The sequence below is a fragment of the Euleptes europaea genome, chromosome 4, assembly GCF_029931775.1.
Source record: "Euleptes europaea isolate rEulEur1 chromosome 4, rEulEur1.hap1, whole genome shotgun sequence".
NCBI classification, from domain to species: domain Eukaryota; kingdom Metazoa; phylum Chordata; class Lepidosauria; order Squamata; family Sphaerodactylidae; genus Euleptes; species Euleptes europaea.
This window is the reverse complement of record NC_079315.1, coordinates 16393627-16421404: the sequence shown is the minus strand read 5'-3', so window position 1 is coordinate 16421404 and position 27778 is coordinate 16393627. Positions and strand designations below refer to the sequence as shown.

General features: G+C 46.9%; 1 protein-coding gene across 3 annotated transcripts; it reads left to right on the top strand.

Moving 5' to 3' along the window:
- TMOD1 (tropomodulin 1) lies at nt 1-22975 on the top strand. 3 transcript variants are annotated; one of them, XM_056849185.1, is made up of 10 exons: nt 1-154; nt 372-528; nt 3345-3464; nt 10095-10184; nt 11618-11745; nt 13476-13583; nt 14483-14626; nt 17575-17719; nt 20257-20321; nt 22898-22975. In XM_056849185.1, exons 1-9 carry the CDS (start codon nt 35-37, stop codon nt 20319-20321), a joined length of 1077 nt encoding a protein of 358 aa, XP_056705163.1. In that variant the 5' UTR covers nt 1-34; the 3' UTR covers nt 22898-22975. The 3 variants fall into 3 exon arrangements, with proteins under 3 accessions (XP_056705163.1, XP_056705162.1, XP_056705164.1); XM_056849184.1 differs by lacking the exon at nt 20257-20321; XM_056849186.1 differs by lacking the exons at nt 13476-13583; nt 20257-20321.
- The last annotated feature ends 4803 nt before the right edge of the window (nt 22976-27778 follow it).

The following is a 27778-nucleotide window of genomic DNA, read 5'->3' as shown; positions in this document are numbered from 1 at the left end:
GGGAGAGATATTTTAAAACCACGCAGTCTTCAGAATGTCGTACAGAAAAGGACTAGAGAAATACCAGGATCTGGATGAAGATCAGATCCTGGGAGCACTGACTGAAGAAGAAATCAAGATGCTAGAGGAAGAAATGGTGGAGCTCGATCCAGATGTAAGTGATTTTGAGATGCCTTCTAAAGTGTGGATAAGTTCTGTCAATGGCGTTTAAATGAAGTAGCTGAATGGAACCTCCGTAGTCGGAGGTAGTATAGAGTAGTAAATGCTGGGAACAAACAACAGAATGTAACCATCACTTCATGGTGTGCTCGAGAGCTTCCAGAGGCATGTGATTGTGGCCCCTGTCTTTTGTTTTCTCCTCCCCAATCTAGAATGCATTGTTGCCTGCAGGAATGAGACAGAGAGACCAGACCCAAAAAACGCCCACCGGCCCGTTTAAAAGGGACGATCTTCTGGCGCACTTGGAGAAGCAGGCAAACAGTACCAAAGACCGAGAGGATCTGGTTCCTTTTACAGGAGAGAAAAGAGGTAATTCAAATGGGTTGCTTGCGTTTGTGTTATTGAGAAGCGTGTTTTGGAGTGTGGTCCTAACTATGAATGAAGGAAGGTCATGTTGAGAGTCGGGTTTCTTTTGCATGGGTGTGTCCTCTCCAAAAAGAAAATATGAAAGGCCCATGCTGGATCAGACCAAGGCCCATCAGGTCCAGCAGTCTGTTCACACAGTGGCCAACCAGGTGCCTCTAGGAGGCCCCCAAACAAGACGACTTCAGCAGCATTGTCCTGCATGTGTTCCACAGCATCTAATATAATAGGCATACTCCTCTGATACGAGAGAGAACAGGTATTCGACTAGTATCCATTTTGACTAGTAGCCATGAATACCCCTCTCCTTCATGAACACGTCCATTCCCCTCTTAAAGCCTTCCAAGTTGGCAGCCGTCACCACATCCCGGGGCAGAGAGTTCCACAATTTAACTATGCGTTGTGTGAAGAAATACCTCCTTTTATCTGTTTTAAATCTCTCACCCTCCAGCTTCAGCAGATGGCCCCACGATCTAGTATTGTGAGAGAGGGAGAAAAGCTTCTCCCTGTCCACCGTCTTCATACCATGCATAATTTTATAGACCTTTATCATGTCTCCCCTCAACCGCCTTCTTTCCAAGCAAAAGAAGCAAAATGCATGTTGCTGTGCAGAGTGTAACAGAGTATGTGCAACAGAGAATGTATGTGCAACAGAGAATCCGTCCCTGCCATCCACCACCTGTGTTATAATCACAGGCATTTAACGAATTGGAATACCGGATGGTTTTATTTGGCTCTTCATTTCTGATCCCTTGGAACATTGTGCTTTAACGCTTTAAAAAAATGTGTTTCCGCAGTTGTTACCAAGTAGGAACTTTGTTCCAGAAGCAAAACAGAGCGCCTCGCTGCATCCTGTACCTAATGAATAAAGGGCACAATCTGCCAAAAAAATCCCCAATCCTCCCTGAAACGAGAGAAGTTTCTTTCATTTCAATGGCATTTGTGCATAACTACATTCTTGTTTTGTTTTCTTTAACATGGTAGGTTTTCAATAAAGTGCCTCACCCACTTCTACCATTACACATTTCAGTCATTTTGAAGGGAATACAGAAAGGCTGCTGTAGGTTTCATCTCAAGAGAGAGAGAGAGAGAGAGTCTAGAATGCAGTTGCTTCTCTGTGAGGGCTAAATTTAGCCACGCTCAACCTTCAAGCTGCTTTCTGGACTGTCCAGCCTTTGTTCTCCTTTGCATTCTGCATTGCACAGGCTGAGAGGACAGAAATAGCCCCCCAATGTCACATTCCTTGCCCGGAGCTATGAGTAGGCTGTCTCGTTCACAGGCCTCTATTGGATTGTTTTCTGAAGAGAAGCCTCATGGGGGTTTTTTCCCTTCATAGTACGGCTTGCCTTGTCACTCTTCCAGTCCTCCGAACTCTAATTAACTCTTTTTTAAAAACCCTCTCGTTTAAACCATAAAGAAAATAAATATATTCATTCTTCTCATGGGAAATGGCATTCATTGAATCATGGAGTTGGAAGGGACCACCAGGGTCATCTAGTCCAACCCCCTTCACAATGCAGGAAACTCACAGCTACCTCCCCCACACACACCCAGTGCCCAGAAGATGGCCAAGATGCCCTCCCTTTCATCATCTGCCTAAGTTCATAGAATCAGCATTGCTGACAGATGGCCATCTAGCCTCTGCTTAAAAACCTCCAAGGAAGGAGAGCTTACCACCTCCCGAGGAAGCCTGTTCCACTGAGGAATCGCTCTAACTGTTAGAAAATTATTCCTAATGTCTACATGGAAACTTCTGATTTAATTTCAATTTAATTTAAGTTCTGGTCCAACCTTCTGGGGCAACAGAAAACAACTCGGCACCATCCTCTATATGGCAGCCCTTCAAGTGCTTGAAGCTGGTTATCACATCACCTCTCAGTCTTCTCCTCTTCAGGCTTCCATGATATCACAAAAAACCTGCCAATCGGTAGCACGCACAGCCGGCTTCTACGTTAGTCTAGCATAACCAATATTTTTAGAGCTTGGTCCCAAAGGAAAAAAAGGTACATTGAGATCAAATGCAGCGAGAGCCTCTTCCAGACCCAGATCAGCCTATGTATATGTTGTCAAGTTGCAACTGGCTTACGGCGACCCCAGCAAGGGGCTTTCAAGGCAGTTGAGAAGCAGAGGTGGTTTGCTGTTTCCCCCTCTCATAATACCAGAACGCGAGGTCATCTGATGAAGCCGAAGGGTGAGAGATGAAGGGAAGTATTTCTTCATACAACGCATGGTTAAATTGTGGAACTCCCTGCCCCAGGATGTGGTGATGGCTGCCAACTTGGAAGGTTCTAAGAGGGGAATGGGCATGTTCATGGAGGAGAGGGCTATCCGTGGCTACCAGTCAAAATGGATGCTAGTCATGATGCATACCTATTCTCTCCAGGATCAGAGGAGCGTGCCTGTTATATTAGGTGCGGTGGAACACAGGCAGGATGGTGCTGCTGCAGTCATCTTGTTTGTGGGCTTTCCTAGAGGCACCTGGTTGGCCACTGTGTGAACGGACTGCTGGACTTGCTGGGCCTTGGTCTGATCCAGCATGGCTTTGCTTATGTTCTGATGCCATTTCCTTCCTCTGCAGAGTCTTCCTGGGTGGTCTCCTATCCAAGTACTAACCCTGCTCAGTTTCCAAGATCTGATGAGATAGAGCTACACCATACCATTCCACATCTCCAAATCAGCTTAGTTGCTCTTAAAATGTGACCTCACCGTGCTTGCTGGAAAGGAGCTGATAATGCTCTTATTATTTTTTTTTGCATTTACAGGGAAAGCCTGGGTCCCTAAGCAGAAGGCCATAGATCCTGTTTTGGAGAGCGTGACTCTGGAACCAGAACTGGAAGAGGCGCTAGCAAATGCTTCCGATGCTGAACTTTGTGACATTGCTGGTAAGACACAAGAGTGTGCATTGCCTGGGGCTTTGTGAGGGTGGGGGGGAATCATTATTTCTCAAGCCTTCTAGTGGCATCCGGAAGGAAAGGCTGAGGGAGTTGGGCATGTTTAGTCTGGAGAAGAGGAGGTTGAGGGAGGGGACGTGATTGCTCTTTTGAAGTATTTGAAGGGCTGTCCCTTAGAGGAGGGCAGGGAGCTTTTTTTGTTGGCAGCAGAGGATAGGACTCGCAATAATGGGTTTAAATTTGCGGGATGAATCGTACTGGCTCGATATTAGGCAAAACATTTTTTACAGTAAGAGTTGTTGGACAGTGGAATCGACTACCTAGGGAGGTGGTGAGCTCCCCCTCGCTGGCAGTCTGTGAGCAGAGGCTAAACAAGCCCTTGTCAGGGATGCTCAAGGTTGATCCTGCATTAAGCAAGGGGTTGGACTAGATGGCATTTATGGCCCCTTCCAACTCTATGAACCTATGTAGAGGTATTCCAGCCTAAACCCACTGAAATCAACAGTCATTTTGCGTCAATGGACTGAGAAGGGTGTAACTCTGCCTAGGATGGCATTGTCCTTTTAACTGATGCCTGTTTGAAAGGAAATGTGTGGGTGAGAGGAGGGTTTCCAACCTCAAGCGGGGAGGGGGGGTGGAGTTCTCTTGGAATTACAGCTGATCCCCAGACTGCAGAGATCAGTTCCCCTAGAGGAAACGGCAGCTTTGGAGGGTGAAGTGTATGGTATACCATAGAGCAGGGGTGTCAAACGTATGGCCCACGGGCCGGATCCAGCCCCTTGAGAGCTCTTTCTCGGTCCGTAAACGAGCTAAGGCAGCCACCCCCTCCCCACTCTCGATCTGGGCTGGCGAGGCACGGCCCAGACCAAGTGACAGCTGTACCGTATCCGGCCCTCATAACAATTGAGGTCGACACCCCTGCCATAGAGTCTAGGAGAAACAGAAGTGTGACATCACATCCCTACTGCATGTGTGTAAAGTGCTGGCAAGTCACAGCCAACGTATGACAACCCAGTAAGGTTTTCAAGGCAAGAGACTAACAGAGGTGGTTTGCCATTGCCTGCCTCTGCGTAGCGGCTCCGTTATTCCTTGGAGGTCTCCCATCCAAGTACTAGCCAGGACCGACCCTGCTTAGCTTCAGGGATCTGATGAGATCAGGCAAGCCTGGGCGATCCAGGTCAGGGCCATCCCTACTGAGCCCCCTCCTCCCTAAAAAAAAACTGCCCACCCTAGGAACCACTCCTAGTTCTCCAGGAATTTCCCAAACATGAGGTAGCCGTTCCAGAGCTTGAGGGGGAAGGGGATGCACAATCCAGCAGCCCGTTTTCAGCCCCTTGGCTGTGGTGGTCTTTGGGTGAAGACTGAGCTGTTGCTTCCAGAGCAACAGAGCTGATCCAAAAATGCCCCCCACACACACATTCAGTCCAGTGTGGTGTAGTGGTTAAGAGCGGTGGTTTGGAGCGGTGGACTCTGATCTGGAGAATCCAAGTTTGATTCCCCTCTCCTCCACATGAGTGGCGGAGGCTAATCTGGTGAACTGGATTTGCTTCCCCACTCCTACACAAGAAGCCAGCTGAGTGACCTTGGCCTAGTCACAGTTCTCTGCGAACTCTCTCGCGCGCGCCCCCACTATTGTGGAGAGGGAAGGTGCTTGTAAGGTGGTTTGATTCTCCCTTAAGTGCTAGAGAAAGTCGGCATATAAAAACCAGCTCTTCTTCTTCAAATACATCTTGCCGTTAACTCCCATGGTGCTGTTTTTTAAAACAAAACTAATCTCTCTGCCTTCATTCACCCTCATTGACTGAACCTGCCCACTCCTGCTTCAACTCTTGTTTGTTTTTTTGCAGCCTGCTGTGTGTTCCTCTCATGTTCCCCTGACATCATCCATCTCTTTAGGAACCACAGAGGGACTGTAAGAGACCTATGCTAGTGACCTCTTTAGCGGTGGGAATCCTGCTGCATCAGGCCTGCTGGTCTGCCCCATCAAAAATCGTTTTGCTGATTCGCCATTTCTTATTCTGCAGGCGTTCTGCATTAAAAAAAAAAAGATTTGTCTGAAAATTGCAGTTTGGGGGCTTGCAGGCCTGGTTGCTGCTTGCCGATCTGGTTATATATGATTCATTGATGCAGCTTGGCTGGGAAGGGCTCTTTTCAAAGCATGCTTGCAGTAGCCTGGTAATTGCTGAAATGTGTGCCAGGGCAGGGCAGCGCGCCATGAGAAATAAATGAAATAAATAAAAGCTGCTTGGAGCTGAGTATATCTGCCCATGAAGGAGGTTGCCTGCCGCTTCCCTGCATGTTTTGCTGATCTGGCCTTTGTCCTTTCCTGTCAGCCTCTTTTGATTGAGGTGGACAGTTCTGCTGCCAACTCTGGACCAGGTAGGGTTGAATGATCCAGTCATTCCCAGTGCATAGGCAACAGCATTGCCCATCTTCACAGCACATTTCTTGTGTCTCTGCATGAATTACAGCTCAGGATGGCCTCCTTTTAGTTAAGAGGTATGCCCAGAACAGTAATTTTGCAGGAATGCTTGGAGGGTGGGTAATGATAACACACCCTATAAAAGTAAACCTTTCTGTGAAATATTCCTCCAGCTCTAATGGGTTTTAGTAATTGGAAGTTTGGGAAACACTGCACTATCCCATTACAAAAACCCTTTTTTGCTGGTAAACAGGCTACTCTGAAATAGTCTAACCGTTGTCCTGGAGTTATGAGAAAAGCTAGCTGAGAGAAGAACTGGTTTGGTACACTGAAATTAGCAACCCCGTTCCCCTTTTTTCTCAAACTGATCACGTTATTTTCCTAAGCTCTCTTCATCCAGTTCTTTCCATGTATCTAGGACAGGAGGGGCTGTGGCTCAGTGGTAGAGCATCAGCTTGGCAGGCAGAAGGTCCCAGGTTCAATCCCTGGCATCTCCAGTTAAAAGGATCAGTTAGTAGGCTATGGGAAAGACCTCTGCCTGAGACCCTGGAGAGCTGCTGCCAGTCTGATTAGACAATACTGACCTTGATGGACTGATGGTGTGATTCAGTATAAGGAAGTTTCATGTGGTTTTCAAAATGCCTGGGAACAGTTTGAGTTTCTTGCTGAGAAGTTCAGAACAGTGGAGAAGACATGCCACAGTCTTTCATTTTCCCTTGAGACAACTTAACTTCCCTCTGACCATTGTCCTTTGTGATGTATATTCACAGGAGAGCATGAGAAGCATTCTAGCGCGCATTTTCTGACCAGCCTGAGTAGCACAGGCTGAGAGCAGAACATTCTACAAAGTCTTGGAATATGGAAGGCTTTAAGAGGGGGGTGGGCATGTTCATGGAGGAGAGGGCTATCCATGGCTACTAGTCAAAATGGATACTAGTCATGATGCATACCTATTATCTCTAGTATCAGAGGAGCGTGTCTATTATATCAGGTGCTGTGGAACACAGGCAGTATAATGCTGCTGCAGTTGTCTTGTTTGTGGGCTTCCTAGAGGAACCTGATTGGCCATTGTGTGAACGGACTGCTGGACTTGATGGGCCTTGGTCTGATCCAGCATGGCCTTTCCTATGTTCTTATGTCTTGTTTGTGGGCTTCCTAGAGGCACCTGGTTGGCCACTGTGTGAACAGACTGCTGGACTTGATGGGCCTTGGTCTGATCCAGCATGGCCTTTCTTATGTTCTTATGTCTTGTTTGTGGGCTTCCTAGAGGCACCTGGTTGGCCACTGTGTGAACAGACTGCTGGACTTGATGGGCCTTGGTCTGATCCAGCATGGCCTTTCCTATGTTCTTATGTCTTGTTTGTGGGCTTCCTAGAGGCACCTGGTTGGCCACTGTGTGAACAGACTGCTGGACTTGATGGGCCTTGGTCTGATCCAGCATGGCCTTTCTTATGTTCTTATGTCTTGTTTGTGGGCTTCCTAGAGGCACCTGGTTGGCCATTCTGTGAACAGACTGCTGGACTTGATGGGCCTTTGTCTGATCCAGCATGGCTTTTCAATGTCCTTATGTAAAATCCTCTGTAATGCCCAGCAAAAGGCACCAAGGTACCAGAGAAGGATTAGTTGATGTGGGAAAGACTTCCCAAGGATAGTACGCTTGAAAACCATAGGTCTTAGGAAGTAAAGTCACAATGGCGATTCAATATCATTTGCTTGAGGTTGTTTCCAAGGTGAGTTTTTTGTACTTGCGGAATGCTCGAAATATGAAGCAAACGTTGGCTCCTCTGTGGCTGAGCATCTGGGCTGTGCGTTTTTTTGCTGCTTGTTCTGTAACGTGCTGTGATCGGACTGAAGGTGTTCCTTGGCAGGATCTGACGAGCATGCCCTGTCTCCATAAATTAAAAAATAGTAAAAAAAAAAAATCCCCTAGCACAAGTTCTTCAAGAATCCCTGGTTTGCATCTCAAACACACTGTGATCAGAGGACAACTACCGTTCTTCCTTTACCTAGTGGAACTGGCCAAGGTGTTCACGCAGCCCGCTTCGTAACTCATCTCTATCGTCCTCCCAAGTGGAGAGGGGAATTTCATCACTCCTATAGCTGTGTCTCTCACACTGTGGCTTGTGACCCCAAATTGGGCCACAAATATCTTGCAGGCACATCATAAGTCTCAGACTCCTGACCTTGGGGAGGAGGAGCTGACCCCATAAGGTAGGGTTTTCAAAGCAACAGATATTCAAGATATAATTGCCTGCCTCTATTTGGCATCCCTGGACTTCCTTGGTGGTCTCCCATCCGAATACTGATCAGGGCTGACCTGCTTAGCTTACGAGATCAGACAAGGTCAGGCTAGCCAGGTCAGGGCCCCATGCTTCTAGCCGTAGGAAAAGGCAAAGAGAGGGTGGGGAGGCATTCCCTCTCCTCATTTGCTTTGCACCCCCACTCATTCCCAGTAGTTCCGCTTGCTCCCAGCTCCCACTGGTTTGGCAGACAATAGGCATAGGGTGCTTTCATACATGCCGAGTAATGCACTTTCAATCCCCTTTCAATGCACTTTGCAGCTGGATTTTACTGTGTGAAATGGCAAAATCCACTTGCAAACAATTGTTAAAGTGCATCGAAAGTGGATTGAAAGTGCATTCTTTAGTATGTGTGAAAGCGCCCATAGCCTCTGCCCATTTCCTACCCAACCTGTAATACCAGCGGCCTGAGGTGCTGCAGTCCTAAAAGGTAGGATCTGTCTAAAAGTGTGAGAACCACCATTCTTCAGTTTCCTGGGTTTGCTGATCAGTTGCAATAGGATGTTACAGACAATGGTGTTTATCCAACCATCCATGGACTTTGCAGAGTGGGACTTTCCTACTACAACCTTCTCTGCTTCCCTTCAAAATGTTGTTGAGGGGGTCCATGCTAAAGAGAAGGGAAGAGTTACTGGAAATCGCCGGTCCCTCTTCCATAAACAGAAATGCCATTCCATGAAATGAAGGGATTGCGTAGTTGGATACAGGCCAGTGAACCTACCAAGAGGTTCCCATGCACTGTGTGGTAAACGGCCATGTCATGAGTCAGCCTGCAGAGACCTCCTCTGACAAAGAGGAAATAGAAGCCAGAACAGAGAGACATCCTCAGGCAGAAGTCCCACAGGAACAACCACAGGGCCTACAGCCTGCCAGAGTAGAGGATCAGCCAAAGTCAGGAGATGACTCACCATGCCTGCAGCCTGCCAGCTCAACGGCTCCAGTTGGACCTGACACCTTGCAACATGTAGTGTCTCCAGAGGCCTCGCCAAGGCCACGGGAGCTGAGAAGAAAATAGGTCCGTCTGGCAATGCAGTAGAGACAGGAACAACCACAGGGCCTACAGCCTGCCAGAATAGAGGATCAGCCAAAGTCAGGAGATGACTCACCATGCCTGCAGCCTGCCAGCTCAACGACTCCAGTTGGACCTGACACCTTGCAACATGCAGTGTCTCCAGAGGCCTTGCCAAGGCCACTGGAGCAGAGAAGAAAACAGGTTCGTCTGGCAATGCAGCAGAGACAGCAGAGTGCTAGACTGAAGGCTTTACAGAGGAACCTCCCCAGTAGCAGTGATGAGGAAGAGCAGGGCTGAAGCACCACCTGTGAACTCAGCCTCATCAGCATCAGCTGGCTCTGCTACAGCAGCAGGGGAAGGGATTTAAGCCATCAGTTAGACTTGGCTGTTGTGCAAGAAACTTGTCACCAACCTCTTTGTGTACCGGCCTTGTTTCCCTGCTATCCTTTGGATTCCTGGTATCCTGACTTCTCGGACTGGCTCTGACTAACGCCTTGGACTTCCCTTGCCTGTGTTGCTATCTCGGACTCTGCCTTCACTGTGAATGACCTTGGACTGTTCTCCAGACTACGCTTACAGCTTACAGCCCTCGCTCCTCGCCTGCACCACGACAGGCCATGTCAACATCTCAGTGGATTCCTTGAGTACAGGAGACCGAACTGTCATTGGGTGACCGGCACTGAGTCCCATCCAACTCATTAAGCTTCCCTCCCATCTTGCGGCTCCATTTCAGAAATGTGAACAAAATGAAACAAATGATTGTCCAGTCTTCTGGTTTCAGGCCTTTTCCATGTCGTTGTGTGCCTTAGCCCGATCTCCTCTTTCCAAAGCAAGGGAGTATCAGTAAGTCTCCTTAGATTTTTTTTCCCCCCTCCTCTCTCTTGTAGCTATTCTTGGCATGCACACCCTGATGAGTAACCAGCAGTACTATGAGGCGCTCGGAACCACAACAATCGTCAACAAGGAAGGCCTAGACAGTAAGTACGGCTTCCTCAGATTTCAGAGAACTGAGCTGAAAGAGGCTGTCTCTTGCTTTTATCCCAGCCCTTCCACTAATTAATTTTCTGTCATTGGTTTACATTTTTCTCAAGCGTTGTACTTTTACACGAGCTTCCTAAAGTTTTGTTTCTGAATTTTTTAATTAAAAAAAAAATCACATCTCAAACAGCACCGGATCTAATCTGCTCCTGTCCAAAGGGAAACATGACAGACAGAACTGAGGCAAGCTGTCCCGAAGGATAAGTGACCCTCAGTTGCTTACATTTGAACCCAAACTCTTTGTTTTTCTTTTTTAACAACATGCAGCCTAGAGTTGCCAACCTCCAGGTAGTGGCTAGAGATCACCCGCTATTACAACTGATCTCCAGGCGACAGAGATCAGTCCCCCTGGAAAAAATGGCCACTTTGGAAGGTGGACTGGTTTGGCATTATACCCCATTTTCAGCAAGAGCGGGGAAATTGGATTTGTTTTCCCACTCCTACACATGAAGCCAGCTGGGTGACCTTGAGCTAGTTACAGCTCTCTTAGAGCTCTCTCAGCCCCACCTACCCCACAGGGTGTCTGTTGTGGGGAGGGGAAAGGAAGGTGATTGTAAGCCGGTTTGATTCTTCCTTAAGTGGTGGAGAAAGTCAGCATATCTTCTTCTTATTTCATGGATTGAGCAGCAACTTAGCTATTATATATATATTATAATATATTGAACTATTACACATGAGTTCTGTTTGAATTCTTAATTCAGTACAGTCAAATTCCCCTGATAAAACGGGAGCTGCTAGAACTGGTAGATATCAAGAATGTCAGGGCTCATATACTGAAATTTCCACTACGGAAGGCACCTGGTCAGCAGCAGAGAATTTTCCTCCCTCCCCCCTCCCATTGCACCCCATTGATCACCTTGAAATGCTGCTTCCAGGGAACAGAAAACCCTCAGGAATGACCTGAGGGGCAAATCAGGAACCTGCAGCGGGAAGGGAGACATTGACAGAAATTACACCTGTCTTTCTGTTAATGGAAACTTGAGTCTAGATCCAACCCCATACCAAAAAGATCAGAGGTCAGAGGAAGGGGAAGCATAGGTCTTTTATGCATGGCTGTTTCCCTCGCATGGCTGTTTCCCTCGCCGTCACACCTTCGACGATTCCGGGTCTTTGTTTGGATTATGCATGCCGTTTCCAAGCATCAGAGGTCACCTCACTCTCCCCCTGCATTTCCCCACATTTTGTCCATGTTTTGAGGGACCTGCAAAATGTGGGGAAACGCAGGGGGAGAGCAAGGCGACCTCTGATGGTCGGATATGGCATGCATAATCCATACAAAGACCTGAAGTCGTTGGAAGGGCGACGGCGAGTGAAACAGCCATGCATAGAAGACCATAGGTTCTTACCCCATTGTGTTACTTTTTTCTTGCAGGTATAATTAAGCCTACACAATATAAACCGGTTCCTGATGAACCAAATTCAACTGATGTAGAAGAAACCTTAGAAAGAGTGAAAAACAATGATCCGGACCTTGAGGAGGTCAATCTTAACAACATTAAGGTATGGACTCCTTCCTTGGTGAGAATCAGGTCCAAGATAGCAGACCCCACGTTCTGGAAAATGAAGTTGTCAGCAAGACAAGACAGGAATTTATTTGACCTTTCGTTTTTAGCCGAGTTGGACTTCTAACAGATATCCGAGTACTTGAAATCTCCCATGACCACGGTGTCCCGTCTCTTTGCGAACTTTGACATCTGGTTTAGGAGGATCTCAAAGTCCTCTGCCTGGCTTGGTGGTCTATAGCAGACCCCCACCATAATATCATTATTACTTCTTACTCCTTTTAATTTTACCCAGAGACTTTTAACTGAACTTCCATATTTAGATGCATGTATTTCCTCACAAGTATACACGTCCTTGACATATAATGTTACTCCTCCCCCCTTACTTATTTGTCCATCACTTTTATACGAGTTTTACCCTTCAATCCTAATATTCCAATTGTGCATGTCAAGTTTCAGTAATGCCTATTAGGTCATAGTCCCCTTCCTGTATTAGGACTTCTAGTTGGAGTGGTAGACTCTAATCTGGAGAACCGGGTTTGATTCCCCACTCCTCCACATGAGCAGCGGACGCTAATCTGGTGAACCAGGTTGGTTTCCTCACTCCTACACATGAAGCCTGCTGGGTGACCTTGGGCTAGTCACAGCTCTCTTAGAGCTCTCTCAGCCCCACCTACCTCACAGGGTGTCTGTTGTGAGGAAGGGAAGTTGACTGTAAGCCGGTTTGAGTCTGTTGGAGTATGAGGGCTTCGTTATGCCCAAATCCTTGTTAAGTTAGTACTTGATTGAATGGATCACCTTAGAATCTCCAGGAGTTTAAGGCAGGAAGAATTTTAATTGTGGTGATTAGCAGATGCTAAGTAAACTGATATTAAAAATCTCTATTGAAAAGAACGGGAAAAGGAGAGAACTCCAGTGTTATCCCAAACTACTGGAAGCTCAAACAGATGAGACAAAGATTGTTTGTTTTGGTCTGTCTTTAAAATAGAAATTGCAGGTGTGTGGAGCTTCTATTTGTACCAGGCCACGATAGAAATGGACAGTGGGTTTATTCCGTCATCTTCACTAATCAAACCCAACACCACCCCCCTCCATTCCACTATTAGCATCTTAAAGATATTTCAGCATTTTAAAGGAAAAAATATGTCTCCTTTAAAAAAACCTGTCTTTTTCTTTAAAAGGCTAATATCAGAGCAGGACATCTGGTTTTGAATTGGGAAAATGTCTTTTTTTTCCTTCCCCACATGGCCCCAAGGCAAACTGAGGCTGCACCAGCCTGCAGTTTGCATTGTATAAGCAGACCAAGGTGTGTGGGCTTCATCTTTTCTGTTCAAGCCCTGAACGCAGGGTGGTGTCAGCGAGATACTTGCAGGGGGTAATTGTTGGGAAGACAAGTACTCATCCCCCCCCCCCCCGCTGGTTCTCCTCTGCAAAGCGCCCCTCCCAGCCATTTTTGGACATTTTCCCCTCACCTGAATTCTGAAACCAGAAATAACTCAGGTTAGGAGAAACAAATATTTAAAAATGACTCTGAGGTGCAGGTTTTGCTAGGGAGAAGCAGCGGCAGCGGCAGCTGAAGAAAACCTCTTGCCCGCCGATTGTCTGCAAGGACCTCCCACAGTAAAAGGAAAGAAACAGTGTGGGGAATGCTGCATTTTCCTTGCTTTATGTCACTCAACCTGGAGGCACCAGTCCTACCAGCCTTATTTGTGTGTTTCTCTTTCGAAGGACATTCCCATTCCGACTTTAAAAGCCTACGCCGAAGCGCTGAAGAGTAACACCTATGTGAAAAAGTTCAGCATAGTTGGAACCAGAAGCAATGACCCCGTTGCTTATGTAAGTAAAATAGATTACCTAGACTAATCTTATCAGCGCGGCTTTTAGTGGATCTGTTTCCATAAAAGATGACCTGTTGGGAGGGTGTCGAAGTGCGATTCTTGCATGAAGCATCTTCTCTTGCCTGACTGGAAATTATATTTAGGCAGCATTCCTGCACACATTCTCCTAGAGGCAAAGTCTGTTATGGGGGAAACTTCCCTCTGACTAAACACATTTGGGATTTGACTGTTCATTTCTTTGTACTGAAGCTTTGGCGTGGTTGTGATGGAACAGAGAAGCAGGGAGGGGAAAGGAATGCAGGAAGCCTAGCATGCATTTAGCACAGTGGGTAGAGCATTCAGTGGGGGCCCAAGCAGGCACAATTCACTTGATTCAGATAAAAGATTCTCAGTTTTTTATACAGCTGAATTAGCATGTTGAGAACATGGGTTGTGTGCAGAGTCTGCAAATCCAAACTGTCATATTGAGTTGGATCCATGTAGCAGTTGGCATCTGGTAAAGCTTTCTATCCTCAATTTCTAATTACACACAAGTAATTGTTTAGAACGGAGGGAAGGCAGCATGGTACAGTCAGATCTCAGAAGCTAAGCAGGGTCAGCCCTGGTTAGTATTTGGATGGGAGACCACCAAGGAATACCAGGGTTGCTGTGCAGAGGAAGGCACTGGCAAACCACCTCTGTTAGTCTCTTGCCATGAAAACCCCATAAGGGGTTGCCATAAGTAAGTTGCGACTTGACAGCACTTTACACACACACCCACACACAATTGGTTAGAAGAAGAAGAGTTGGTTTTCATATGCCGATTTTCTCTACCTTTTAAGGAGAATCAAACCAGCTTACAATCTCCTTTCCTTCCCCTCCCCTCCTTTTTGTTTCATGCCCCCCTTATGATGAAAGGCGCTAGCAGAAATGTTAAAAGTCAACAGTGTCTTGAAGAGCTTGAACGTGGAATCAAATTTTATTTCTGGATCAGGAATCCTGGCCCTCATAGAAGCACTCCAGAACAACAAGACGCTGATCGAGCTCAAAATTGACAACCAGGTAACATTAAAAAATCTGTTTCGGCTCTCTTGTACACGCAAAAAGGGAAAAACAAAACTGGCTGTATGCTGCTACTCAGGGAAAGGGTGAAGGAAATTCTTTGAGCGAAAATACGTGTGATGCAAAAGGTAAGGTCAGAGTCCATTACTGAGCTGGCTTTATAGCTAAAATGGCAGATGAGCGTACCAGCCAATGGTGACCCATCGGTCAGTCTTGCTTCTCCCACCCCTACTTTGTGTGACCTACAGAATTTTTACAAATGCTACACATACATTCAGTCTTTTATCTTGTTCATCATCTTGTTCAATAGAAATACAAAGGAAACTTAAAACAAAAACAAAAAAACAAGCATGCAGAAGTTCCCAGGTTCAATCCCCAGCATCTCTAGTTAAAGGGACTAGGCAAGCAGGTGATGTGAAAGACCTCTGCCTGAGACCCTGGAGAGCCACTGCGGGTCTGAGTAGACAATACTGACTTTGATGGACCAAGGGTCTGATTCAGTAGAAGGCAGCGTCATGTGTTCAGTGTGTTCAATCAATGCTGTGCTCAGCAGCATCTGTTTTGCAGAGCCCAACCCGGAAGAGGTAGGCCCATTTGGAAAGAACGCAGCAGGGTGTTTCCAGATACACTGCCCTGCTCCAGGAACATTGGGCATGTCTTCCCCTTAAGGCCTCATCCCCCTCCAGAGTTGTTCTTTCGGGGTCAAGGTGCCGCACCAGGAGCAAAGCGACTTCACCCCTGGTTTCCCAACACATGATTCAGACGTGCTTATACGTGCAGAGCCATAAATCCCTTGGTTTGTCCGGGTAACCAGCGGCAGGAAGTCTTCCAACCGGGATCCTTCTGGGGACTGTGCTGGAGTTTGGCTTCCTTTGACCACAGCATCACCCTTTGCAAATCCTTAGCTCAAGTAGCCTCGGTAGTTCCTTCTATCACTTCAGCGCCCAGTCACCTCCGGCATGTTTGTTTGCTGCCTTCCCCTCCCTCTTCCATACTCACTCTTTGAAAGGGCCTAATTACAGGTTGTAGCCCGTCCCTGTCCAGTGTGAGGACTTCCAGTCAGACACGTGCTGCTGGAAACTCAGTTCCCAGGTGCACAGGGACCCGTTCAGGTCAGGACTAGGGTTGCCAGGTCCCTCTTCGCCAACGGCGGGAGATTTTGGGGGCAGAGCCTGAGGAGGGCCGAGTTTGGGGAGGGGAGGGACGTCAATGCTATAGAGTTCAATTGCCAAAGCGGCCATTTTTCTCCAGGTAATCTGATTTCTATCGGCTGGAGATCAGTTGAATTAGCAGGAGATCTCCTGCTACTACATAGCAGTTGGCAACCCTAGTCAGGACCCAAGCATGTTGGGAGAGGATCCTTGAGTTTACTCGGTTGCGCTGTTTTCCCAGGGGTGTGTGGCCCACAGAGGGCACAGCTCGTCCCATTGGGGGAACCTGCATGCAATACACGTGGCGCTCTCAGCAGGGCAATTAGTGGCCTCCGGAGTGATTTCATGTTGGGGGAAAGGGTGCAGGCAGGGAGGCTTCAGTACCCATTCTCTGTGTGCTGCAGTCTTAGTCTGAATCACATCCCCTGCTCCGCTGCGAATTGAGTTTCCAGTTAGAAAAAAACAGTACTCAACTCTATATGCAAAAGTATCAAACAGTGTATTACAAAAATAGTGAAGACAATTGTGGAGTGTAAACGGAAACTTACATACAAAACTAAACACTAATTATATACATACAAAACTAAACACTAATTATATACACATAGGTAACTCTTTCTGTAGAGTCAAAGGAGACTTGTGAACGTTGTTAATACATGAAGCTTAAACAATGTCCATTTGGACTAGACTATGTCCTGGTACATATTTTTCAAACATAAGGGAGAAAAATCCCGTTTTCTTGGAAGAATTGATGTGGTGGGAATGATGGGAAACGCCTTCCGGAATTTCCAAACGTTTTTCCTAGAGTTATGCTTCTTCAGCCTGGTGGTAAAATATTTATAACCTTCTATTTACAATGTCATATGCAAATAATAACAAATCCATTAACTGGCAGACATGTAATTGACAAAAACAATAAAATGTTACTTGTAATAATGACATTCATTGGCGCCTTATAATAAGCTGCTTCTTTTCTTTCCAAGAATCTCTTAGTAACTGTTATTACATGTTACTATTAGTAACTCAATTAGGAATTGAGTTTCCAGCAAGGAACTTGCAGCACGCCCAGCACCATTGAAAATGTTCTCTGTGGACCCAGATACAGTTTGAGGAGTGTGTAATATGTAGTTAGGCCCTGAGTCATATGTGGAACAGCTGGGCTACTGCAGGCAAAGAGCATTAAATACATGTGCACCCATTATAGGGTGAGTCCTTAGGAAACGGGACCCGTTCCAAGAGAATGGTGTGAATTCCTTCACCCAAGCAAATGCTAGGGTTGCGTGTTGGCTATCTAGCAAGCCAATAAGTAATGGCCTTTTCACAAAAGCACCTTTTTAAAAATAGCTTCAGAGGGTAGCCGTGTTGGTCTGGAGCTAGATTTGAGTCCAGTAGCACCTTAGAGACCAACTAGATTTTCGGGGTATATGCTTTCGAGAGTCAAAGTTCCATTAACTTGTATCTGACAAAGGAAGCTTTGAATCTCAGAAGCTTATACCCCCAAAATCTTGCTGGTCTCTAAGGTGCTACTGGACTCCAATCTGGCTCTTTTAAAAAACATATACCTAAGATGTTTAGATATACACCTAATGTGGTAATATGATTGAACAACAGCTGTTTGAGAACATGGTGTCACACAGGTATGCTCATCTGTGACTCTCTTTGGAACATATACCTTCGGCAGCAAATCCAGGTTTGCCGCTGTGTGAAACAGTACTGTAAATTCTAGGCCAAGGGGAGAGAAAAGTCAAAACTAAAGTTAACTGATAAAGACTCTTTGCTTCCATTTTCTTTTAAAAGAGCCAGCTGTTGGGGAATAAGGTGGAAATGGAGATCGCAAGTATGCTAGAAAAAAACACATATCTTTTGAAGTTTGGGTATCACTTCACTCAGCAAGGCCCCCGGCTTCGGGCCTCCAATGCCATGATGAACAACAACGACCTTGGTGAGTTAACGGATTGTTTGTGGGATGTTTGGAAGTAGACATTCCTTCCCAGAAGCATTGGGTGAATGGGAGGGGCCGTGGCTCAGTGGTAGAGCATCTGCTTGGCATGCAGAAGGTCCCAGGTTCAGTCCCCGGCATCTCCAGTTAAAGGGACTATGCGAGTAGATGATGTGAAAGACCTCTGCCTGAGACCCCGGAGAGCCGCTTCTGGTTTGAGTAGACAATACTGACTTGGATGGAACAAGGGTCTGATTCAGTATAAGGCAGCTTCATGTGTTCAATTCCTCCACCCAACCAAATGCTGGGGTCACTTATCGGCTATCAAACAGGTGGAAGAGGTTTTTATTTTTCCTGTATTGTTTGTGGCTTGTGTTATATCGCAGGAGAGGGACAAAAATTGAGAGAGTTTGGGAGATTCTGAGTTAAAAAAAAATTAGCAAGAATTGGCACATCAGAAGGAGAGATGTGAATAAGTAAGATGCAGAGGGGAATTTGAGAGAACGAGAGATAACTATAGAGGACACAGCTGTTCTGACTAGTTATTGGGGTGGGTACAAATTGCTCCCCCAAAGGTTTTGAGAATTTTCTATTTTTTCAATATCTGTTTGGCGACATCGTGTCCTATAACTGCTGCATCTATTCCAGTGTTCCTCCTATCCCGGTTTGGACTTTTTTCTTCTTCCTGCATTACTTACAGGGGATATCCCAGCCAATTGGGGATCACATCGTGAATGTGACGTCACAGCATTAAGTAGCCAATTGGCTACACCCTGACGGCAGTTTCTTTGATTATATTTATGGGGCTTTCTGCTTTTATAGTGGTCGTTGAGAGCAAATAAATTCAAATGGTTGGAGGACAAGCAGGTTTGAAGCTATTGTGGGGGGTGGGTTTATCAAAATTGTGAGGCTAGAAGGTGCGTTTTGATACTGGCAAAAATATTCAGGAAAAGCAGTGAGTATTTTGGGTCTTGTTCTATTCTAGCTCTGTCCCATGAATGCTGGAATGTCTGGTAAAGAACTTTAGCAGCAATTACAGATGAGCCATCCTAGGAGATCTGCAAAGCCAAATGGCAGCATATCTTTTACAATATCTATGCTACTGGTGTTACAGAGTAAAGCCTCTGACCGATTAAGTGAGCCGGTGTGATGGCGCAGAACATTCCAGGGACACAGGGAGCAAAGCTATCAGCCGCAAATGGTTCACAGTCTCCTGTCGATAAGAAGGGACAGTTGTCAGTTTGGCTGGGGCTAAAATGCCATGTAAACTTAGACTGGTGGAAAGTAGGCAGGGAGGAGTCCACAGGAAGCAGGGAAGGCCTAACTAAATGTTACAGTCTTCCCGGGTGCAAAAAGCAAGGAAAGTGAGAGCATCTCAGGCACGGATTATTTGTGGCAGCTCCAGCTCTGCGGAACCTCTGCAAGTGCGTCAGGGTTGTTCCCTTAAGTCTTAAGAGCCAGCGTGGTGTAGTGGTTAAGAGCGGTGGACTCTGATCTGCAGAACCGGGTTTGATTCCCCTCTCCTCCACATGCGCAGCGGATGCTAATCTGGTGAACCGGGTTGGTTTCCCCACTCCTACACATGAAGCCAGCTGGGTGACCTTGGGCTAGTCATACTCTCTCAGCCCCACCTACCTCACAGGGTGTCTGTTGAGGGGAGGGGAAGGGAAGCTGATTGTAAGCCAGTTTGATTCTTCCTTAAGTAGTAGAGAAAACTGGCAAATAAAAACCAACTCTTCTTCTTAAGAAATTAATTAAAATATTTTCGTTTTCTCGGGAATTTGGGGATTGTACTAGATGTTGGTATGCTCATCTGTTTATTTGTGTATGTATTAAATTTATTATATATCATCCATAAGATCACTTGTATCAGTATTAGCCCCATGGTGCATGTTGATTCTTGACCTTAGGGTACCTTATTCTAGATTGTTTAGTGTTAAGGGTTTTTTCCCCTTTTCGTTGCTGGCACTTCTGGCTACCTAACCATAAGTGGTGTCATAGTGGTACTCTAGGAATTTTCCAAATCTCTTTGGTAAAAACCATAGAGATTTTAAAAATTCCTAGAGCGCTGCCATGATGTCACATTCAGGTATGTAACCACCACTTTCCTCCTATTTGGTCCCCTTGCTCCACTGAGCAGAAACCCAGAGCCCAAGGGTGGGGACATCTCCTGCTGTACTGGGAGACCTGACACCCCTGTAGTAGAGGCCAGGCATTTTACTGTCTCAACCATTGAGGCCGCTTACAAGCATGCTGGGCTGATCTTAGCTGCACAGCAGCGCCACCATAGCAGATGGCAAGAGGGGGTAGTGCAGCTTTCAGCCCAGCGAGAATAAGATTAGATTAGTCATATCCAACCTTCTAAAGCCACTGAATTCATTTCAGTGGGGCTTGTTCCAGAGAAATTCCTGGGGTCGTCAGATATTATGCCTTAGGGACCCAAATATCTGGGGCCACCCTAACGTATCACCTGTTAGCGCCTTTGCCTTCCTGTTTGGAAGTGCTGTGCAGAAGGTATCTGACCTGGTTCTCATTTGCAGCTCGTATCCAGCGATGTGGCGGCCATTGGCATAACACGTCGGCCCTGGAACTGGAAGATGTCTAAGTATAGATTTCCCCCCTCTTCTTGGCAATCGCTTGTCTTTTCTCGGCCTGAACTAGCAGTGCCTTCCTACTTTTCCTGCTTAGTTTATTACTCTCTTCCAGCTTCTGTTCTTGGCTTCACCGCAGATGTCTTTCTTCTTCTTCTTTTTTTAAAAAAACAGCTTCAGCTCCCATGCTGGGAAAAAACCCTTTTATTATCTTTATCATCATGACCATTAACTTATCTTTTTCTTCCTCCTTTTCCCCCCTCCCGGTCTGCTGTATTTGAATGACTGAACACAGAAATCATGGAGGGAGGGAGATTAACTGTATAGAATATCCAGAAAACATAGCACATTATTTCAGACAGTAAAGATGTTGCAATTTAAGAAGGATTCATTCATGAAATTAGAGAGGCCCATGTGTGTGTTTTAAAGAAATAAGTAATGGCTGGAATTAAATAAGGGCACGCCTAGAAGTAAAGACAGTAGGCTGCCAGGTCCGGAGGCACCACCAACGGGAGCTTCGTCAAGTCGGGGCTGGGAAGCGGTGAAAATCCATGCATGGTGCATGATGTCACTTCTGGGTTTGCCCCAGAAGTGCCGGCATTGCATGGGACTCTCTATGGTTTTTTTGGGGGGGTGCTAGAGCATCACCGGCACTTCCGGGGTAAACCTGGAAGCGACATCCTCATGCTGATTGCGGATCTCACCCCCCCACCTGGAAGTGACGGCATTGCACTGTGCGCACACTATGCGCACAGATCAGCGCCCCCCCCCTTAGCTGGCCTACCTCCGCCCACCAGTCAGTTGAGGGGCGGCGGGCAGCCCAGTGAGTTGGCAGGCAATTGTCCGCCACTGCCAGGCAGTTGGGAACCCTAAAAGTCAGTGTAGTATAATTATTAAGACTAGGATCCAGAAGACCCAAGTTCAAAACCCCGCTCTGCCATGGAAGCTTGCTGAGTCAGTTGCACTGTTGCAACTTCGTAGGGCTGTCGTGAGAATAGAGTGGGAGAATGCTGTAAGCCACTCGGGATCCCCACTGGGAAAAACGGTGGGATATCAATGAATTAATTAATAATAAATAAAATAAAACATAAGTTGTTTCCAGGAGTAAATTCAGCATGTGGTCAGGAGAGTGGAAACAATTTGTTATAAAAAAGGACAAATGTCCCTTTTCTCCAAAATCCCCCCAACAGTGTGTGCTCTTGAAGGAGCAACACATTTTATCCCCCCCCCCAAGGAAAAGTTGCATCAAGGTGTCTGAGCTCCAGTTCGAGAGACAGATGAGACAGATCAGCAGTTGCTGGTGAGTGCCTGTCTGTGTACAGGTTGTTTCCTCCCTCCAAATGCCTTGACTGTGGTAGTAGAGCCATCACTGTCTGCAACAGAAGTATTTTTGTCCTGCAACAATTGAAGACGTTTTGGAGGGTTTTTAATAAGCACTAAAAATTCTAAAGCCTTTTTTGATCAGATCCTAGTAGGGTTGCCAACCTCCAGGTACTAGCTGGAGATCTGCTATTACAACTGATGTCCAGCCGATAGAGATCAGTTCACTTGGAGAAATTGGCTGCTTTGGCAATTGGACTCTACGGCATTGACGTCCCTCCCCAAACCCCGCCCTCCTCACGCTCCACCCAAAAAACCTCCCACTGATGGCCAAGAGGGACCTGGCAACCCTAGATGCTAGGATTGCTAGGCAATGCCTGGCAGCCGGTGGGAGGGTTGTGGTGGGAGCAGCATCCTGGGAGAATTATTATTATTTTTTTAAATAAGGCCTTGGCTACTTACAGGAAGTTCTTACCATAGAGTTCCTGGCAATTTCTAGAGCTATCCAGAAGTGACAAAGGGTATCTCTAGGAATCACTAGAACAAGAAGTTCTTATCATAGTTTGTGGCAAGTCCTAGAGCTGCCCTTTGTCACTTTTGGGTAGCTCTAAGAATGCCGGGAACTCTATAGGAATAACTTCCTATAAATAGATGAGGCCTTTTTTTCCTGTTTAATTTTTCTCCCACCACTACAAGACCTGGGGCAGGAGATCCCCCATCCCCACCCACCGTCTAAAAACACTAGGCAGGCAACCCTGCTATAATAGGGTTGCCAACCTCCAGGTATTAGCTGGAGATCTCCTGCTATTACAACTGATCTCCAGCCAATAGAGATCAGTTCACCTGGAGAAAATGGAGTGCTTTGACAATTGGACTCTATGGCACTGAAGTCCCTCTCCAAATCCCGCTCTCCTCAGGCTCCGCCCCCCAAAAACTTCCACTGATGGCAAAGAGGGACCTGGCAACCCTATGCTATAAGCGTGTCATCAAACTACAATTCCCACAATTTGGGGAGAGATTGATAGTCAAGGAGGGATGAAATCGATCTAAACGGGTAGGGTAGATGGGGCCTTTCCCCTATTTAAAACGGCACCCCTATTTAGATCAGAGGAGACGAGTGGATTTATCCCAGATCTTGCGTGTAAAAAAATTACCCTTTCCTCTGCGTGGTGAGGTTTAGACTCTGAGAATATTACTAAGCAAAATCCCACTGAATAGGTTATATCCAGGAGCTGCTTTGCCTCAACCTTTTTTCTCTTTTTTTTTACAGTGAGGAAGAGGAGGCTGGCCGATCTGAACGGGCCCATCCTTCCCAAATGCCGGACCAGCGTGTAGCCCTTGGCTAGAGGTGCAGTCAGGGCGAGCTCACGCGGGACCGAGAAGAACCGTGGCAGAGCAACTGTGCAGTGAATTTGTAGTGCCTGGGTTTTGTTTGTTTGCTATGTATTCCCTCCTTGTGCACTAAAAGGTTTCGACGAATTAGCGATCGTAGGTGAAAATCTTTATTATCGATGCATGGGAAATGCCTTCTTTTGGGGACCGGGGAGGAGAAATATAATTCCAACATTCAGGCCGTTAATTTGGGATGATCTGACGGGAGTGCATCATAGCACAAAGATGGAATTCAGCAGTACTGACGGCAGCCTCCTTTGGAGACAGATTTCTGGTGTGGTGTGATGCGCACAGGAAATTAACCACGAAACAAAACAAAAAAGATGCTACTCCGCAAAGGTGGCAAAACAGTTTTAAAAAAATACTTTTTTTTTTACTCGCTCTCAAGAATTAGAAAGAAGTTACCACTGACAGTATTTCCGTCTTCCCGAAGCACATCTTCAATGGACGCATGGGTGAACTATGCTCAGTTAGCAGCATCCCCGGGCCCCAAGTTTCAACTCAATCGTAAAAGCATCTTCTTTTGTTTTAAGAGTTTATCCACACACCCACCCTGTAGAGATAATAAAAGGCCACTCTTTTTCTGAAGCACAACAGAAAGCCAGGTGCCGTCTGGGCCATTGGCTGTGACTTTTTTTTGCTGAAGAATTCAAGAGCTTAAAATAGTCCGTTTAGACACAGCGTTCTTTGACACCTCCTGACAATACGCACAAGACGGTTTGGGGCCCCTTTGAATCCAGAGGATGACCTCATGATTTATTTGTTCCACTGACTTCTGCTTCAGAGAACAGCCCTTGCTGTTTTCAGATTCCTGAAAGGGGCCATCCGCTGACCGCAGACCCTTCGGTCGAAATAGCTCTTTAGTGAAAAGTTACGCAGGGTGCGATGCCTGGGAACTCCACGGGGGGGCGCCAGCGTTTGGGAATTCACACAGCGTCGCAGCTACAACAAGGCGCAGGACTGCGGCAAGGGGCCCAGGAAAGAGCTCCCCCTCCTGGACTCTTCTGCACATTGCATCGGGATCTTTCGTTTGTGCAAATTGCTGCGGAAAAATTGAGGGGTGGGAGTGGGGGTAGATTCGTGCTGCCTCTGGCCTTCCTGGCTGCCGGGGTGGATCAAAAGATTGCGCCACCCTGAGGATCTCGCCCGGTAATGGCGGCATCTGCCCGGAAGCAACGCTTACTGCAGACAGATGGCTCTTCCCTCAGCAAAGAAGATGATGATCTGCCTGCCCCTCATCTCAAGTGGAGGGTGGTGGAGTGCCAAGAAAGCAGCGAGGGGGATCGATGGGGCAGGGTTTTGGCGTTCCCACTCTAATGCTGCCAGACCCGGGTCCGTAGCCTACGGGAACAGGCTACCCACTGGGCTGGATCCCTGGCGCCCCCCCATGCGCCGTGCTCAAACTAATGGGGACGCGCCCGCTGGCTTGCACCAGAATGCAGTGTTGCTTGTAAATGATGCCTTAATAAAGCGTTGCTTGTAAGTACGTTGGCCGAGAGTGTGGACTGGGATTTCTTGCTGGAAGTACACTTAGCCCCTTGTTAGGCGGTACGAAATCAATGTTCTGTCCCTTAACAACAACCCCCCCTGGCTTGCCTAATCTGGCTTGCCAATTGGAACATCCGTCAGTGTCCTCTGAAGCTCCCTAACTAGGCCAGAGATTTAGAGCAGTAGTTCCCAAACTTTTCGGGCCACCGCCCCCTTGGTTCCACAAACTCACCCCCAGCGCCCCCTACTTTACCGAACAACACAGTTGAAGGGGCCCACCTCTAGTGCCCCCCTGCTGCCCCCTTGCCTCTTAGTGCCCCCCTAGGTAATCCCACTGCCCCCCAGGGAATGATACTGCCCACTTTGGGAACCACTGATCTAGAGGTTCGCCTGCAGTTGCGAGGACATGCAAATTGCCACTATATAGAGAGGCCTGGGGCTCAAGTGAGGTTTTTGTGGGCAGTTCTCTGAACTACATCCCGACTGTTCCTCACCTTGGTTTAAGCCACTGGCCAGCGAAGAAACAAAGTGCAGTTCTGATGCATTTCAGAACTGCCCTCCTGGGCAAACTACCCCATGTGCTAAGGACAAGCTGAATTCCACAGTGTAGATGAATTTCTCCTAAAATAAGCAGATTTGCAGAATTTCTCTTGCCTTGCACAACTGATTATGTCATTGGTGAATGTGCAAAATCAATTCTCCTGTTAGCCATAAGCAGCAGCATGCACATGGTTATGGTGAGCACAGGAGTCCGCCCGCCCCCAGCACAATCCTATGCATGTTTACTCAGAAGTAAGAATGCATCCCATGTGGCTTACTCCCCGGCATTTTGGACTGTAGCTTCTTTTGTGTCACAGCTTTAGCCAGATCGGGGCCAATGGTTTAAAAATGGCCTTTTGAAAATGAAAACTTCACAGGAAACTGAACTGGACATCATATTCTGAACGGTGTGTGTGGGGGGGTGTCCTTCCTGTACATACCCATAGCCCTGGCGCAATTCCTCCTTCAAGTCTCTGAACTACAAGTGATTTCTGTTGGCCCTTGATAGTGATCTGTATTAAATCCCAGACGTGGGGAATGTGAATCTGTTGCTGCCTGTGGGCATCTCCATCTCAGTCTGCAAGATTTCGCTTCCCAAATTACCCGCTTCCCAGTAAGGTTTCATTTCCCAGTCCTGCCATATTTTAAAAATATATACATGGGGAGAGGCTAGGTGCATGTTTGCATGCATAACCTGCTGGGACCTCCCTCCCAAGTCTCCAGGAGGAGTCTTATAAGAAAGAGCAGATTCTGCCTGAGACCTTAAGAGACCTCTGCCTGTTGGAGAAGACAGAACTAGGTGTAGTGGGGGAATCCGAGCTGTGACGTCACAAGAGAAAGGGCAGCCTTGGCCCTCCGCCTCGGATCATTCCTAAAATGCCCCCTCTCAAAGCTTTCCGAAATAATGTTTCAAGCCATGTGTTGGAGATTTAAAATATTGCTGTGCCCGTTCTTCCAATATACTGTACAAAGTCTTGCAAGGCTAAGTCGTCGTTACTTATTGCTTCTGTTTCACAGTTGAGAGAACAGGTTGAAAATAGAAGACTTGTGCCGTGGTTTCGGGTCCAGGGGAGAAGGAATGCCCCATCACCAAATCCACTACTCTAGCCGCTTCCCTTTAGCCAGTGGATTCTGAATAAACCAAAACAAAACTAGGCTAAAGAATCTATCAGTCAATCAAACAACAGGCATAGAAACCTGTAACTTACTATGAAACATAAATCACCTATACAAAGAAACAACAACCCCAACCCCACCAGGAAGTATAGAAATAAATGAAAAGTCCAGTAGGATGTATCAAATTCTGTGGGAGGATATCAGCAACCGGAGATCACCAACACAAACAATTGGGTAAAGTCCAAAGGAGATAAGGAAATGCATAGGATTTGTTTCTTTGTATATCTAGGTGATTTATATTTCATAGTAAGTTACAGGTTATCAATGCCGGTTGGTTGGTTGGTTGGTTGGTTGGTCGGTCGGACGGACGGACAGACGGACAGACAGACAGACAGACAGATCTCTTGATTCTTTAGCCTGGTGTTGTTTTGGTTTAGTTATATTTTACACTATTTTTTTGTTTTGTTTGCTAGTGGATTCTGAATGGCAATTTGGTTTCTCCGATTATCAAAACCTCCCTTTTTGCTAAAACGAATCTTACTGAAGGCTTACTTTTGAAAACAACACATTGACATCAAAGGCCATTCCCCGCAGTGGATGGATGAGCCCCATGATGCTAATGCTCTTCCACCTCACCCATTCTTGCAAATCCAGATGCAAAAAGACCACCTACCTATCTATTTATAGCCCAAAAGGAAGCACAACAACAGAACGCCTCGTCAAAATTCCTCCCTGGTCACCTGGACAAGAATCTTACTCGCCCTAGGCAACCACCAGAGTGGCACTTTACAAACCTAAGAACATTTGACACCACGTTCGGGTGGGGAGTTTGTTTGTGCTGGGTGCACTTATTCCATGCAGCTGGCCCTCACAAGCTGACACAAAAGACCATACCATTCTCTAGCTCTGGAGGGCCTACTGACCCAGTATTCTTTTCCAGCATTTAGGAAACGGGTGGGTGGGGCAGAGGCAGCCTGAGGATTGTGTAAGTGGTACACTCTTGCAGGGCTCTTTTCTACAATGATAAGAGGGCCATGCAGATCTCCTGCCTGTACAGAATGTACCTGGGGAAGAGTGTGAAATCCACAGGTAGATAGCAGCAAGTACGCCAGCATGTACTTGGCCGTAGAAGGCATGATGTGCGTTCACCAGGAAGCCAAGGCCCATCGTGGCTTCCCGACCGTGCAAATATGCATCAGCCCACCCGCAAGGCTTGTGCATCTTGCTTCCTGGATGTTCTTTAAGTCCCAATGAAATTGGCTTGTTACCCAGTGCTCCTACTCATGCTTTACTAAGCAGAGCTGCAGAAAGCGTGGGCAGCGCTCTGTATCAGACGGCAAGCCAGGATGGTCACCTCGCATGAGGAAACAGTTGCATAGCACCGTGTGTGGATGGGTGTGTTTTTGTTTTGTGCGCACCATTAATTTACTCCTAGGAGTAAGCTAGTGTTGCACTGAAGCCCTGACTACTATCTAGATCAGAGGTCTGCAAAGCTGCCTAAAGGAGCCAGCTGCCCCCCAAATCCCATTAATGTATATCTAGGGATCGGGTTCCGAAGCTGACATCCGTACAGAGAGATTTCTGTTGTTGCCACGGTTGGCTCCAGAGCTCTGTG